At 44.1% G+C, this 14,242-nt stretch overlaps 1 protein-coding gene across 5 annotated transcripts in view; it reads right to left on the reverse strand.

The window, feature by feature from the left end:
• MICAL2 (microtubule associated monooxygenase, calponin and LIM domain containing 2) overlaps window positions 1-14,242 on the reverse strand; it is a 241,392-nt gene that overhangs the window by 53,309 nt on the left and 173,841 nt on the right. For all 5 annotated transcript variants that reach the window (XM_070803662.1, XM_070803667.1, XM_070803665.1 and 2 more), the window contains 2 exons: window positions 10,161-10,294; window positions 6,763-8,110 (listed from right to left, as the gene is read on the reverse strand). In XM_070803662.1, coding sequence (XP_070659763.1) covers window positions 6,763-8,110; window positions 10,161-10,294 — 1,482 coding nt within the window. The remainder of the gene's footprint in view (window positions 1-6,762; window positions 8,111-10,160; window positions 10,295-14,242) is intronic.

A 14,242-nucleotide genomic window follows, 5' to 3' on the forward strand; every position in this document is an offset into this window, starting at 1 on the left:
AAGCCCCAATTAAGTTAGGCCTACTCATCTCCCTTTTGATGAACTCAAACTCAATTGGTCTGAAATGTAATCACATTTGCAAAATCCCATAAGTTAAGCAGCAGAATGATATCCATCATATCCACATCTTACCAAACTCAACAGAATGAGATTATACAGGGCAAGTATGTGGGAGGCAGGCAGCATGGGGCCCTCCCAGAATTTTGTCTACCACAAGACTGAACAATGCAACTTTTATCAAGTCAAAAAACTGCAAAAGTAACCTAAGATGACAGAAGTCAGATGGTATTTTTGTTGAGTGGCACGTGTATTTGGGGAGACACCTGACGAAGGCTTCTGAATGTTGGTAAGTCTTCTACATCTTGATCTCCAAGGTGACTACACAAATGTGCACTTTGCAAAAATTCATCAGTTGTGCACTTAATATTTGTGTATGTATTTTATACTGCAATAAATATTTTACACAAAAATTTTAAAATAGGTTCTCCGGGTGCTTTGTTCAATTACATATAGGAACAATAATTAGTATTAAAATTGTTGGTATAAAACTGGCACTGGCAGAAAGTGCTTGAAATTAGTCTATGCCCCAAAGTAATTTAAAGACTGAGAGGTTTATGTCTACATTAGTTTGGCAAAATATGTTGTAAAAATAAGAAAAATTAAATTTCAGTTGGCTTTTATTCAAGTGATCATAAATTTGAGGTTTTGAAAGTTTCTCACTTTCCGTTTGAATACTGGTTCTCTCTACACTTTATGGAAGCATGCAGTAGCAAGTTAAATGTAAACTGAGCTTTGAGTGTGAGTCTGTGTGTGTGTGTGTGTGTGTGTGTGTGTGTTTGGTGGGCTGGGCAAGGACAAGGAAATACAAGGAAACTAAATGGACCTAATTTAATAGAGTAGGTAAAATCTTTACATTCTTAGGATACTGACTTAAGAAGACCTCAGAAACACAAAGCTCTTTTTTTAAAAAAAATTTATTGGAGTATAGTTGCTTTACACTTTGTATTAGTTTCTACTGTACAGCAGCATGAATCAACCATGCATATGCATACATCGCCTCTTGTTTGTATTTCCTTCCCATTTAGGTCACCATAGAGCACTGAGTAGCATTTCCTGTGCTGTACAGTAAGCTCTCATTAGCCATTCATTTTATGCATTGGGCATGCATACTCAGTCGTAACTGACTCTTTGCCATCCCATCGACTGTAGCCCACTAGGCTCCTCAGTCTGTGGGATTTTCCAGGCAAGAATATTGGAGTGGGCCGTCATTTCTTCCTCCAGGGCATCTTTCCAAAGGAGGGATAGAATCCGTGGCTTCTTGGATCTCTTGCATAGCAGACAGATTCCTTACTGCTTGAACCATCAGGGAAGCCCCTCTTTATATATTGGGTGTATACACAGTGTGTGTAGGTCAATCCCAATCTCCCAGTTCATCCCAGTACCCCATTCCCTCCTTGTTGTCTGTACGTTTGTTCTCTACGTCTGTGTCTCTATTTCTGCTTTGCAAATAAGTTTATTTGTACCATTTTTCTAGATTCCACATATATATGTTAATATATGATATCTGTTTTTCTCTTTCTGACTTACTTCACTCTTTATGACAGCTTCTAGGTCAATAAAGACTGTTTTCATGACCATATCTCTGCAAATGGCACAAGTTCATTTCTTTTTATGACTGAGTAATATTCCATTAAATATGTGCCACATCTTCTTTATCCATTGATCTGTTGATGGACATATAGGTTACTTCCATGTCCTGGCTATTGAAATAACAATGGGTACAGGTATTATTTTCAGAGCTGGTCAGCCTTAACCTAATTCCTTTCTTTGCATTTCCATTCTGTTCTAAGGTAAGGAATTCACATTATTTCTTTAAGGAATATAAATTAATGAAGGTCTCCATGATAAATAAATCAGAAAAACACATTTATCCCAAATTCAAGAAAATATTTATTTATTATCTATTTTTGACTTCATCGGGTCTTAATTGTGGCTTAGGAGCTCAGTAGTTGTGACTTAATTGTCCTCCAGCATGTGGGATCTTAGTTTCCTGCTATGTACCCTGCATTAGAAGGTAGATTCCTAACCACTGCACCACCAGGGAATTCCCTACTCCACCTTATTCTAAACAGCACAAAAAGAAGTCACATAAATGTGATATAAGTAAAGTAAAGGCTATTCTTACTATGAATATGATGTAAATCTTAAATAAAATATTAGCAAACAGATTGAAAAATATATTAAATAATAAGATATCATGACCAAATGGTCATATTTCAGCAATGCAAAGATGGCTCAATATCAGTGAATCTATTACATAACTCATAATATTAAACTATGGAGAAAAAAAGTATGCAATCGTCTCAAAATGTGCTGACATTTAATAAAGTTCAACTATATTATCACCCTGCTTATTTAACTTATATGCAGAGTACATCATGAGAAACGCTGGACTGGAAGAAGCACAAGCTGGAATCAAGATTGCTGGGAGAAATATCAATAACCTCAGATATGCAGATGACACCACCCTTATGGCAGAAAGTGAAGAGGAACTAAAAAGCCTCTTGATAAAAGTAAAGAGGAGAGTGAAAAAGTTGGCTTAAAGCTCAATATTCAGAAAACGAAGATCATGGCATCTGGTCCCATCACTTCATGAGAAATAGATGGGAAAACAGTGGAAACAGTGTCAGACTTTATTTTTGGGGGCTCCAACATCACTGCAGATGGTGACTGCAGCCATGAAATTAAAAGACGCTTACTCCTTGGAAGGAAAGTTATGACCAACCTAGATAGCATATTCAAAAGCAGAGAGATTACTTTGCCAACAAAGGTCCATCTAGTCGAGGCTATGGGTTTTCCTGTGGTCATATATGGATGTGAGAGTTGGACTGTGAAGAAAGCTGAGCACCGAAGAATTGATGCTTTTGAACTGTGGTGTTGGAGAAGACTCTTAAGAGTCCCTTGGACTGCAAGGAGATCCAACCAGTCCATTCTGAAGGAAATCAGTCCTGGGTGTTCTCTGGAAGGACTGATGCTAAAGCTGAAACTCTAATACTTTGGCCACCTCAAGCAAAGAGTTGACTCATTGGAAAAGACCCTGATGCTGGGAGGGATTGGGGGCAGGAGGAGAAGGGGATGACAGAGGATGAGATGGCTGGATGGCATCACCGAGTCGACGGACATGAGTTTGGGTGAACTCCGGGAGCTGGTAATGGACAGGGAGGCCTGGCGTCTTGCAATTCATGGGGTTGCAAAGAGTCGGACACGACTGAGTAACTGAACTGAACTGAACATCCATTCATGATTTAAGATACTTTAAAAAATAGGACTAGATGGCTATTTTCTCAATATGAATAAATATATCTGTGTCAACACAGAAGCCAGCACTATGCTTAAATGGGAAAACATTTAATGAGATGAATTCTCATTAAAGTTAAGAATATGGGAACCATATCACTACCTTAATACTGTTCTGGAGATTGTGGAAACCAAAGAAACGAGGAAACAACATATGTTAGTGGTACATAATGTAAAAGAGGCAAAATTATCATCTGTAGAGTTATAATTGTATATTTGGGTAGGACCCAGAAGAAGTCATTAAAAAGCATTTTTAAGCAAAGAGAATTCAGTAAAAATGGATGGGTGGAAAATTACTATATAGAAATCAGTAACTTTCATATATTCACTAGTAGGAAGATAAAATGGGAACTATCTTATTTATAATAGCAACAAAAATGAACATATCTAGTAATAAACAACAATAAATATGTAAGATCTATATGATGTAAAGTTTAGACTATTCCAGAGGGTCATAAAAAAAGATATGAGCAAACGGAAAGACAATTCATATCATAAGATTGTAACTAGATTCCGAGTTAGTTTGTAAAGTTAATTCCATAAAAATACTCTTTAGGATTTTTTAGGGACATAGACAAGCTAACACTAAGTCCATATAGAATATCAAACAAACAAGGAGAGCCAGGAAAGTTTTGAATGAGAAGATCAGTAATAGAATTCTCTTCCTACCAGATGGTAAAATATAGAAAATTTTAAATGTATAAATATATAAAGGAAAATAATTAAAACAGTGTGGTACTGATATATAACAGACAACTCAAGAGAAGGTAATAGATGGTGTGGAAATCAGTCCAAGTACAGGAATCAGATATACGATAAAGATGTTATCTCACATAAGAGAGGAAAAGATGAGTTATTTGCTAAACTATGTTAGGGTAACCAAAGAGACATAATAAAAAAAGAAGGTTGGATTCATAGCTCACATTTATACTAGGGTAATTTCTTCATGTGAACATATAAATGTAAAAAATTTAAAGCAAACAAGACTAAAAGAAACTGTAAGAAGATTCTTCTATAAACTTAGAAAAAAATTCTTTCTGAATCAGTATAAACTTAAAGTTCAAAAGTGATAAAATGGAAAATTGCTACAACTACTATATAAAATTAAAACTTCATGTGACAAAAATCACCATAAACAAAGTTAAGCACAAACAAGAAGCTGGATAAAGCATTTGTAATTTATATCACAAGAAAAAAGCTAAATGTCCCTTTGCATAAAACCCCTACATAATATCAAGAAAAATACCAACAACCCAACAGAAAAAAAGATAAAGAAACAACAATTCACAGAAAAGGAAATACAAATGATTCTTTATTATATGAAAAGACTATCTATTGCCAGTCAGGTTAGTAAAGATTTTTTTAAAGTTGGGTAACACAGTGGTTAGCGCAAGTGTAGAAACAGTACTCTCATTCTCTGCTGCTGGAAGGGTGAACCAGCCCAATTTTGATGGAGGACAATTTGTCAATATCTATCAAAATTCTCAATTCATACATGCTTTGTTCTAGCATTTCCGTTCCTAGAAATTTGTCCAAACTTACACATATGTCAAATGGCCCAAGTTCTTCATTATCGTCGCACTGTTTGCAATAGCAAAAGATTTGAAATGCTTAAACTTTCCACCATAGGGGACTGGCTACATCAATTATGATATTGAACACATCAACACAATGGAATACCATGCAACCATAAAATGAAGGAGAAAGTTCTTTATGTACCAGTACAGATTGACCTCCAAAATAATTAAAAGTTCAAACAGTGTGTACAATACAATAGCATGCTATTAATTCTGGAAAAAGAAAGAATATGATATGTAAATTTGCTCATTTATTCATAAATTCTGTCTGGAAGAATGCCCAAGAACCTGATAACAGTATCTGTCATCAGGGATAGGACCTGGATGACTTAGGGACAGAGACAGAAGATAGGACTATTCATATTATGCCTTTTGTACCCTTTTATTTTGAGCCATGTGAATGTATTATCAAAAAATGCACAACGCATTGAGGTTTACGATGTAATAAAAAGGGCAGAGTTACATTCTGGTCTGTCCATATTTATCCTGAATTTGGTGAAAATAAAGTCTATTGTTAATCAATACAGCTTTTTTTTTTTTTTTTTAGGCAACAGACTCTCTACTTAATCTGGTTTTAGAATAGACCAAAATCAAGTCCCTGACTTACACAGCTTTTTGATTAAAGTGCCAGAAGAGAAATAATTTTTGCTTGAAAACTGAAGTTCCAAGATAAAAGTTAAATTTTTTAAAAGTTAAAAAAAATAAAGTTCTCAACAATAGGGACAGTAGAATCAGTTTGTTTAAAGCAATCAAACAAATATCAATAACAAAAAAGAAATCATGTTGTTTACACTATTTAAGGGTAAGTACCCCCACTGCAAGGAGGAGAGCAGGGTGAGAGATTACACGTTACATTCTAAAAATATTTCTTTATTGTTAAATTATTCTGATCTATTGATATATTAATTAATTTTATAATTTTAAAATTATACAAAGATTTAAATATTTAAAAAACCCAAGGTTCCACTGGTAGCCAAATATACATAAATATGTTTAAGCTAGAAATTAAAAAAACACAAGTTTAAAAGAGACACCAATTTTTTTTTGACTAGTAAAATAGTAACATAGAAAAAATATGATACTTAATGCAGGTGATGGTGTTGTGAAAAAGGTACTCCCATCATTAATGGTGAAATATAAACTGGTCCCTTTCCCTTGTTTTAACTAAAATTTACAACATATAGTTGTAAGAAATAACACAGAGAGAACCTATGAAGTCTTTACCCATGTAATTCTGTTTTAAAAAATAATTTGTCGGTGTCAGTTAAGAATCTTTAAAAATTCACACTTTCAACTAGCAATCCCATTTCTTGGAAACTATCCTAAAAATGTTATTAAAAGGAAAGAAAAAGCTATGTGCAGAAAATGTTCATTCAATACCATATATAAAATAAAAATATATTCATATAAAATATATAAGTTAATAAGAAAATAGTTCATTAAATAACATATACACTATAGAATATTCTACAGCCATTAAACCACATTTGTGTAGAATATAAGGTAATTGACTTAATATCTATGTTGAATGTTGATTTAAAAGATATAAAATTTTACGTACAAAATATGTGAAAAATATTCATATGGTCAATGAGTGAGAAAGAGGAGGAATTATGGTTGATACTTTGTCTCTTTCAAAACTTTATACAAATAATTTCAAATTTAATTTTTTTCAGATTTTTTTCCAAATTTTCCAAACTCAAGTTTTCCTACTTTTGTCAGAATTTAAGAAGCAAAATGAGGTGAAAGATGGCTACTTATTAATACAATAAGGATAACTAACTGCCCCGCACGAATGGGAGACTTTTGCTAGGAAAGAAGCACTTACTTGCATCTTTCTCTGGAGAAACAGGATGGACCCTCTGCCCCAGGCAGGTGCTACTGATTGGCTGCCCCTGCTTCTCTGGGGGCTGGGCATTGCCCATGGGCTGCACCTTCCCCTTGGGGCTGCTGAAGAGGTCTTGGGAGTCCTTTCTTGGTCCAGATTCTTGGAGGGAACTCTCGAAAGATTTGTCTTTGAGTCTGAAGGAGGAGAAGAGTGAGGTCCTTTTCTTGGGAACCCTGGAAGCATCTGGGACTGTCTCCTGCAAACTCACTTTCTCCAGGAGTGTGGGGACATCTTCCATCTTGCCACAGGGTGGGGGCACAAGTGCAGGAAACACCTTGGATGACCGGCTGGGCAAACTGTGAGTGCAAAGGGCGGGGGCAGGAGGGCTCGGGGCTGAGGGCTGGGCAGTCCTTGCAGTCGGGGAGCCCAGGGAGAAGAAGGCTGAGGCCTTGCTTGCCACGTCTCTCTTGGGGGATGGCTGATCGCTGTCTTTACTGGAGCTGCTTTTCCGAAAGCTGAATGAGCGAGTGTAAGCATGAGGTGGGCTGGTGGGCAAAGTCTTTGACTCTGGCTTGGCCCAGGCCTTCCTCCCACTGTCAGAGTTGGGGAGGAGCGGCTCCAGGGATCTCCGGATGGCGTTGGCTATAAGCCGCAGTGGAGACTTGGGTGGGGCCGTGCTTCGTTCCCCAGGAGCCCGTTCAGCTGGGGCCCCCATCTTCTCCTGAGACTGTCTCTGGGCTGGCAAGGTCTCTTTCTCTGCCAGAGGAAGCAGCAAGGGGCGGACTGGTTTCAGCACATGGCCTCCTGAACCATTTCTAGTGCTCTTTTGGGAAAGTCGTGCTCCGGTTTCCAGGTACAAGTTCTCAAGGTTGGAGTCGTTCCAATCCAACAACCAAGTCTTCTGCTCCGGAGTGAGAACCAACTTCTTTAAGCCTGACTTCTCCTCTGCCAGCTCTAACCCACCATCCTCTACCCTCCTGGGTCTGGTACTCCCTTCTCCAGGCTCCTCTCCAGCCCAGGGAGACAGTGGGTGGTCTGGCAAGCACCTGTCCTTCCCTTCAACGGGGTGTGGGCCTCTGTGGATGCTTCTGATGTCCCTAGGAGGGGCCACTGCCTCCTGACACCCATCAGAAGCCATCTCTGTAGGGCTGGGTGGCCTGGAGCTCTGGAGGCCATTTCCACCAGGCCTCACCAGGCAGTATTCTGTCCGCTCCAGTACCTGCCCACGAGGCAGACGCAGGGGGAGATCCTTGGGTGGTCCATGGGCTTTGGCACGCCTCAGAAAGATGGGGGTGGATGGACTGCAGTGACCTCTGGAGATTTGTGAGGCGGTGTTGGAAACTGTCACCTGGAAGGGACAGGCAAAACCCAGCAGTGATTTAGAAGCTCCCACCATTCACTTACATGAGGAAGGTGCATCGCATCCCACAGCCCCCTCCCTTCCTCTCTTCAGATCTCAGACACCCAAAGTCAAAAAGAATTCTGTCTAGGGTGATTTCAGAGGGCCACTCTTCCTTCTAAGTGGCTACCTTGGAATGGGCTAGAATTGGCCCAGAGCCTCCATATCACTGATCAAAGGCTTACCTGAGTCTTAGATTAGGTGGGTAGAAAGCCAGAGGGAAGGCCAAGTCTTTGACAAGCTCCCTGACCAGTGAGGGCAGGGCTAGCCTGGCCCATATGGGTGGGGCCAGGCACATCCGGAGGCTCAGCTATGGTCCCTACCAACAGGCATATTCTATCCATAGGTGTGGTCCTCCAACAACCAAGAAACCAAGACTTTTTTCATTGGAGACCATTAAAGAGAGACAACTACCCTCTGGCTTGGAACTGTGGTGGCAGGAAAGACTTTGGGATCTCTCAATAACCCTTTCAGCTGTGGTTTTTCATGTATAGATGTGAGAATTGGATCATAAAGAAAGCTGAGCACCAGAGAATTGATGCCTTTGAATTGTGGTGCTGGAGAAGACTCCTGAGAGTCCCTTGGACAGCAAGGAGATCAAATGAGTCAATCCTAAAGGAAATCAATACTGAATATTTATTGGAAGGACTGAAGCTGAAGCGCCAATAATTTGGCCACCTGATGCAAAGGGTCTCTTAGGAAGAGACCCTGATGCTGGGAAAGATTGAGGGCAGGAGAAGTAGGGGGCAGCAGAGGATGAGATGGTTGGATGGCATCACTGAATGGACATGAGTCTGAGCAAACTCCAGGAGACAGTGAAGGACAGGGAAGCTTGGCATGCTGCAGTCCATGGGGTCAAAGAGTCAGACGTGACTTAGCGACTGCACGAGGACCCTTTAAAATCTGATTCATGCCTCACCATTGAGAAGGCAATCAATTATTGCCAGCATTCAGGAGCTTGGCCCTTGGCAGAGGGAGAACATAACAGACTTGAGAAGGAATGGTTGTGTCCTGCCCAGAGCTCTGGTCATTGAACAGGAGCTCCTCAGGAGAATGAAATATTCTGTCTTGGATGTTCTACTTCCCAGAGTCTAGAACAGGCTCTGGCAGGTAACAGAGGCTTGATAGATTCATACTGAAGGAAAGAGTCCAATCCTGTCTATATCAGTGATGCCATTTTCTATTCAAGAAGGATGTTGCTTCCAAGGTTCTCAGTTCAGTTCAGTTCAGTCTCTCAGTTGTGTCCGACTCTTTGCGACCCTATGAACTGCAGCATGCCAGGCCTCCCTGTCCATCGCCAACTCCCAGAGTTCACCCAGACTCACGTCCATCGAGTCAGTGATGCCATCCAGCCATCTCATCCTCTGTCATCCCCTTCTCCTCCTGCCCCCAACCCCTCCCAGCATCAGTCTTTTCCAACGAGTTAACTCTTCGCGTGAGGTGGCCAAAGTATTGGAGTTTCAGCTTTAGCATCAGTCCTTCCAAAGAACACCCAGGACTGATCTCCTTTAGAATGGACTGGTTGGATCTCTTTGCAGTCCAAGGGACTCTCAAGAGTCTTCTCCAACACCACAGTTCAAAAGCATCAATTCTTCGACCCCTTGTTCAAGGTTCTCAGCTGCGACCAAAGGCGCTCTCCATTCTGTACCTGCCACCCTATAGCTGCCAGCTCCTCAACACCCTCTGTGAGGTCATCAAGGGCAGAGCATAAGCCCGAGCATCTCTGCACCCCACAGTCCAGCCCAGATTCCAGGCCTCGTAAAGTCTGCCGAGTGAGTGAGTGGCTGGCTATGCCCTTGGTGACTGAGAAGGAGCAGAGTGCATTTTTGTGAAAGGTACAAATGAAGAAGCCTGGGGTGGGCTCTTGACAGAGCATCTCTCTGGCCCTGGCTTTGCAACTGGGGTGACCTAAGGATGCTAGGAATCCAGAGCTCAGTGTGGAAGTAGGGGGAGTACAGGCATCATCCTCACGCCTGTGCAGGGCCCTGAGGGCACTTACCTGAGGCAGGGAGGGACTGTCCAAGGCATTCAGGTCACCAATCGAGGAAGAAGAGGGTGGAGAAGGAGAAGGCGGGGGAGGACAAGCTTGCTTTGGAGGCGACACGGTCATTTTGCTGTTCACTGGCATGAAATCTACCAAGGAAAGAATATGCTCTCCATTACGGAGTTGTGGCTTTTCCTTATTTTATCAAGAAAAGGGGAGGTTTATCAGTGAAGCTCCACTCTATAAATTGAGTCAGGAGAGGAAGATGCTGGAGACCAGTTCAGAGGCCCTGGAGCCCAGAGCCTGGGACCTGGAAGAACAGGCGCAGGAGTGTCAGATTCCTTAGGGGAAGAAGGTCCCAGGATGCAAAGTCCAAGAACCACTATGTCTCACACGCACAAGAGAATGCTCCCGAGAGAGGGAAGAGGGGTCTCTAGGGTTTTTCTGGGAAACGGACATCTACCTCTAATGTCTGCCCTAAAGCCATCGTGGTGGGGGGCTGGGGCTGCATTAAATTTCTTAGTCAATATAGAGGCCACCTGAGGCCTCTTCCCACAAGAGGCTGGACCATTTGCCATGGGCATGGATGGGATAACACAGGAGAGGCAGTCACAGCTGAGGAAAAGGGCTCCTCCTCTCACGGGTGCGCAAAGCAGCTCTCGGATGAGATGGCCAGCCTGACATGTTAAGAGAACTCGAGGGAGGGAGGTCATAATGAGCATCAAAGCATCTGAAGCATATGGAGTGGGGTTCATGCCAAGCTCCTGTTGGTCAGGGAACAAGCAAGAGAGAGTGCATGTGCTCAGATGGACAGGAGAAAGGAGCGTGCCTGGGACTGAGGATGGGCCTCATTCTGAACTGTGGGAGCTGAAATCAATTAGTCTAGTTACAACTGAGTTCTAACAGATGTCGCCTACAAGATCAATCTCATTCCCTCTCTCTCCTGAGTGCATGCACCACGTGTGCACATGTACCCTCTAGGAACCTTAAATCGGGGCCTCCCTGCTGGCTCAGTGGTAAAGAATCCGCCTGCCAATGTAGGAGTCGTGGGTTCAATCCTTGAGTCAGGAAGATCCCCTGAAGAAGGAGATGGTAACTCCAGTATTCTTGCCTGGGAAACCCCATGGACAGAGTAGCCTGGTGGGCTACAGTCCATGGTGTCACAAAAGAGTTGGACAAGAACTTAGCGACTCAACAGCAACAAACCTAAACTCTCAAGAGTTTTCTTTCCCTATCACACCATTTCAGTAACCAGTCCTCAAAGGGATTCAGAAGATGCCATGCTCACTTGCAGATTTACCCATCAAGTGTCTGACCCACCAGCCCAGCCAGCTCTCCCGTAAGCCCTCCAGGCACATAAAGGCTGTTCTCCAGGGAACCTCACAGTAACACCTGTCTGTCTATCCATTCTTGTCAGAATCCTTACTTCTGGCTGCTCGGCTGACCCATTTCCATTTCCCTCCAAGGCATGAGATTTCAGCTTGCTTCTTAACATGATCCCCTGGCCTCAGTTTCCCCAGAGCTTTGGTTGAGAGGCCCTTCCTTTGGGACCCATCCAGGCCAAGCCAAACCCAAGCTCACCACAAGAGGAGTTCCTTCCAGACCACCAGGGAGCCACACAGGGGGTTTGTTAGTGCTCTGACCTGCTTTCCTCTCTCAAATGCAAGCATGTTGGAGCATGCATCCCAGGCCTGGGCTATGAAAAGCTGGCCACACACACGGTCAGCAAGCTTCCCAACGGAAGAGCTCCAGGGGGAAAAGGTAACTCAGGGAAACAGGTCTGAGAGTGGCAGGAAGGAGCTGCTCGGGACAAAGGCCACACTGGCTGCCAGGAGCTGACACGGGTTGGGGTGGGCAGCTGGCTGGCCTGCCTGTCACCCCAACGAACCCCCATCTCAGTCCACAATTAGATGGTTCGAGCCTAAAAAGGCAAAAGCTGTGAGTCAGTTGTTGCTGCGCTTCCTGTCCTGGGCTTGCCAAATTCCTGCTAAATTCTTTCTCCTCCTCTTCCTCGCCCCCTCATTCTCCTCTTTCTGCCATCTCCTGAATCAAACTCCTGAACTTGTCCCAAAGGGCCCTCAGCTCCACAGACTGCCTCTTTGTTCCCCTGAGGAGCAATCTGGGAATCTTCTGATACAGAGTCAGGACACCTTGGGAACCAAGCTGACAGGAGAGCCTTGGGGTTCTCAAGGTCATGACCTGGGAGCTCCCCCCTCTCTTCATCTAATTCCCACCCCCACCCAGTGAGTGGGGTCTCTCTCCACACATGGCCTCAAGAGTGAGGCCTCAGAACTGGGAGGCGGCCCTGAGGAGATGGGGGAAGCAACGCACCTGCCATTCCAGTCACAGTCTGGGAGAGGAAGGGGGCGCCAGAGCGCAGCTGAGAGGCGACTGGAAATCTCACCCACTGAGGCCTTTGGGTTCCCTTAGAGGATGGTACCGGGGAGCCTGGAACACCACCCCCTTCACACCCACGCCAGCCAGCTGGTACTGAGCGAGTCACGTAACCCTCAGGTTTCTCATCTGAAAATTGGGAAGCCTAGCGTTTCATGGGGAAGCTGAAGAAATAAAATGGGATTAAAAAGAGGTGCTCAGTGCAGAGCACAAAGTAAATGCCACAGTGAACAGTGAAAGTCACTCAATCGTGTCCGACTCTTGGCAACCCCATGGACTATACAGTTCATGGAATTCTCCAGGCCAGAACACTGGAGTGGGTAGCCTTTCCCTTCTCCAGGGGATCTTCCCAACCCAGGGACCAAACCCAGGTCTCCTGCATTGCAGGCGGATTCTATACCAGCTGAGCCACAGAGAAGTCCAAGAATACTGGAGTGGGTAGCCTATCCATTCTCCAGCAGATCTTCCTGACCCAGGAATTTAACTGGGGTCTTCTGCATTGCAGGCAGATTCTTTACCAACTGAGTTATCAGGGAAGCCCTAAATGCCACATGGTAGCTAAATATGAATTCCATTCCCTTCTTCCCAGGCACACAGGTGGTGTCCAATAAAGGCATTGCTGAACCGCTGACGTGTTTCAGGGGAGACTGCACATACCCACCCTGGCCAGGACTTCTGCAACTCAGGGCTCAGAGGCTTCATTTTCACTTACAACTCACATCCTTCCTTGCTGGCCCTTTCTTGTTTTGCTTGAAACCTTGGCATGGTCCAGCCAGGGCTGCCCTGACCTCTGCGGGAGCCTCAATCCTGGGTGCCACTGGGCCTTTCAGTCCCATTGTGCAAAGGGGGTTGATGAGCAGACCAGAATCCAGATTGCAGCTCCTCCCATATCCTCCCTGGGTCAGCTGCCTCTTCTTTGGGCCCTCTGGCAATAGAGGCATTTCCCTCTGATCCTAGAGATCATTCTGCTGAGTGTGGTCAGCTGGGGGAGAGTGATAAGGGCAGGCACACAGCCCACTCCATCCACCTGTCTGGGGCTGGGGCCCGAGCCAGCCTTAACAGGCCAGTGAAGGGATAGATGAGACAGTACTCCAAGCTTTGCTCCCTTCTTCAGGAGCCTCCTGAAGCCTTGCCTACTGGGTTTCCTTTTGGGCACAACGAAGATGACTGGAAAGATGGCTCTGGAGATTTTCACAAAGACTGGGATCCCAGGGTGCAGCTTCCCCAAATTTGGAGCGTAGGCAATTCTTAAATCCTCCCAAAGTCTTGGAGTGCCCTCTAGGGGTGGAGCCTGCTCAGGCTGAAGTCATGGTCTCTGCTCCTACACTCAGTTTAACCAGCTTGGTCCTGGATTCTTTAGCTAGTTCCTCCGTTAATTCATTTATTCATTCTGTAAGCAAGGACTGGGTGCCTCCTCTGCGCCAGGCCCATACTAAGCACTTAGCCCCTAGAAATGATTCAAACTCGAGGCTGGCTCTCAAACCAGCTTTTATATACATTTAAGAAGCAACAGCTGATACTCCTGGGTTAACTAAAGACATAGCTGAGAAACCACGCCACTGCTAAGCAGTCTCCTCTCCCCTGTGCCTCCTCCAGGATCCCCCACCCTGCTGGGAGGGTCACCTACCAGACTCCCAGCTCCCACCGCCCCCCACCCCTCACCGCCCGACCAGGACTCCTTGAGGGCGAGGACGGACCCCTCA

This window comes from Bos indicus, chromosome 15 (assembly GCF_029378745.1).
Source record: "Bos indicus isolate NIAB-ARS_2022 breed Sahiwal x Tharparkar chromosome 15, NIAB-ARS_B.indTharparkar_mat_pri_1.0, whole genome shotgun sequence".
NCBI lineage: Eukaryota > Metazoa > Chordata > Mammalia > Artiodactyla > Bovidae > Bos > Bos indicus.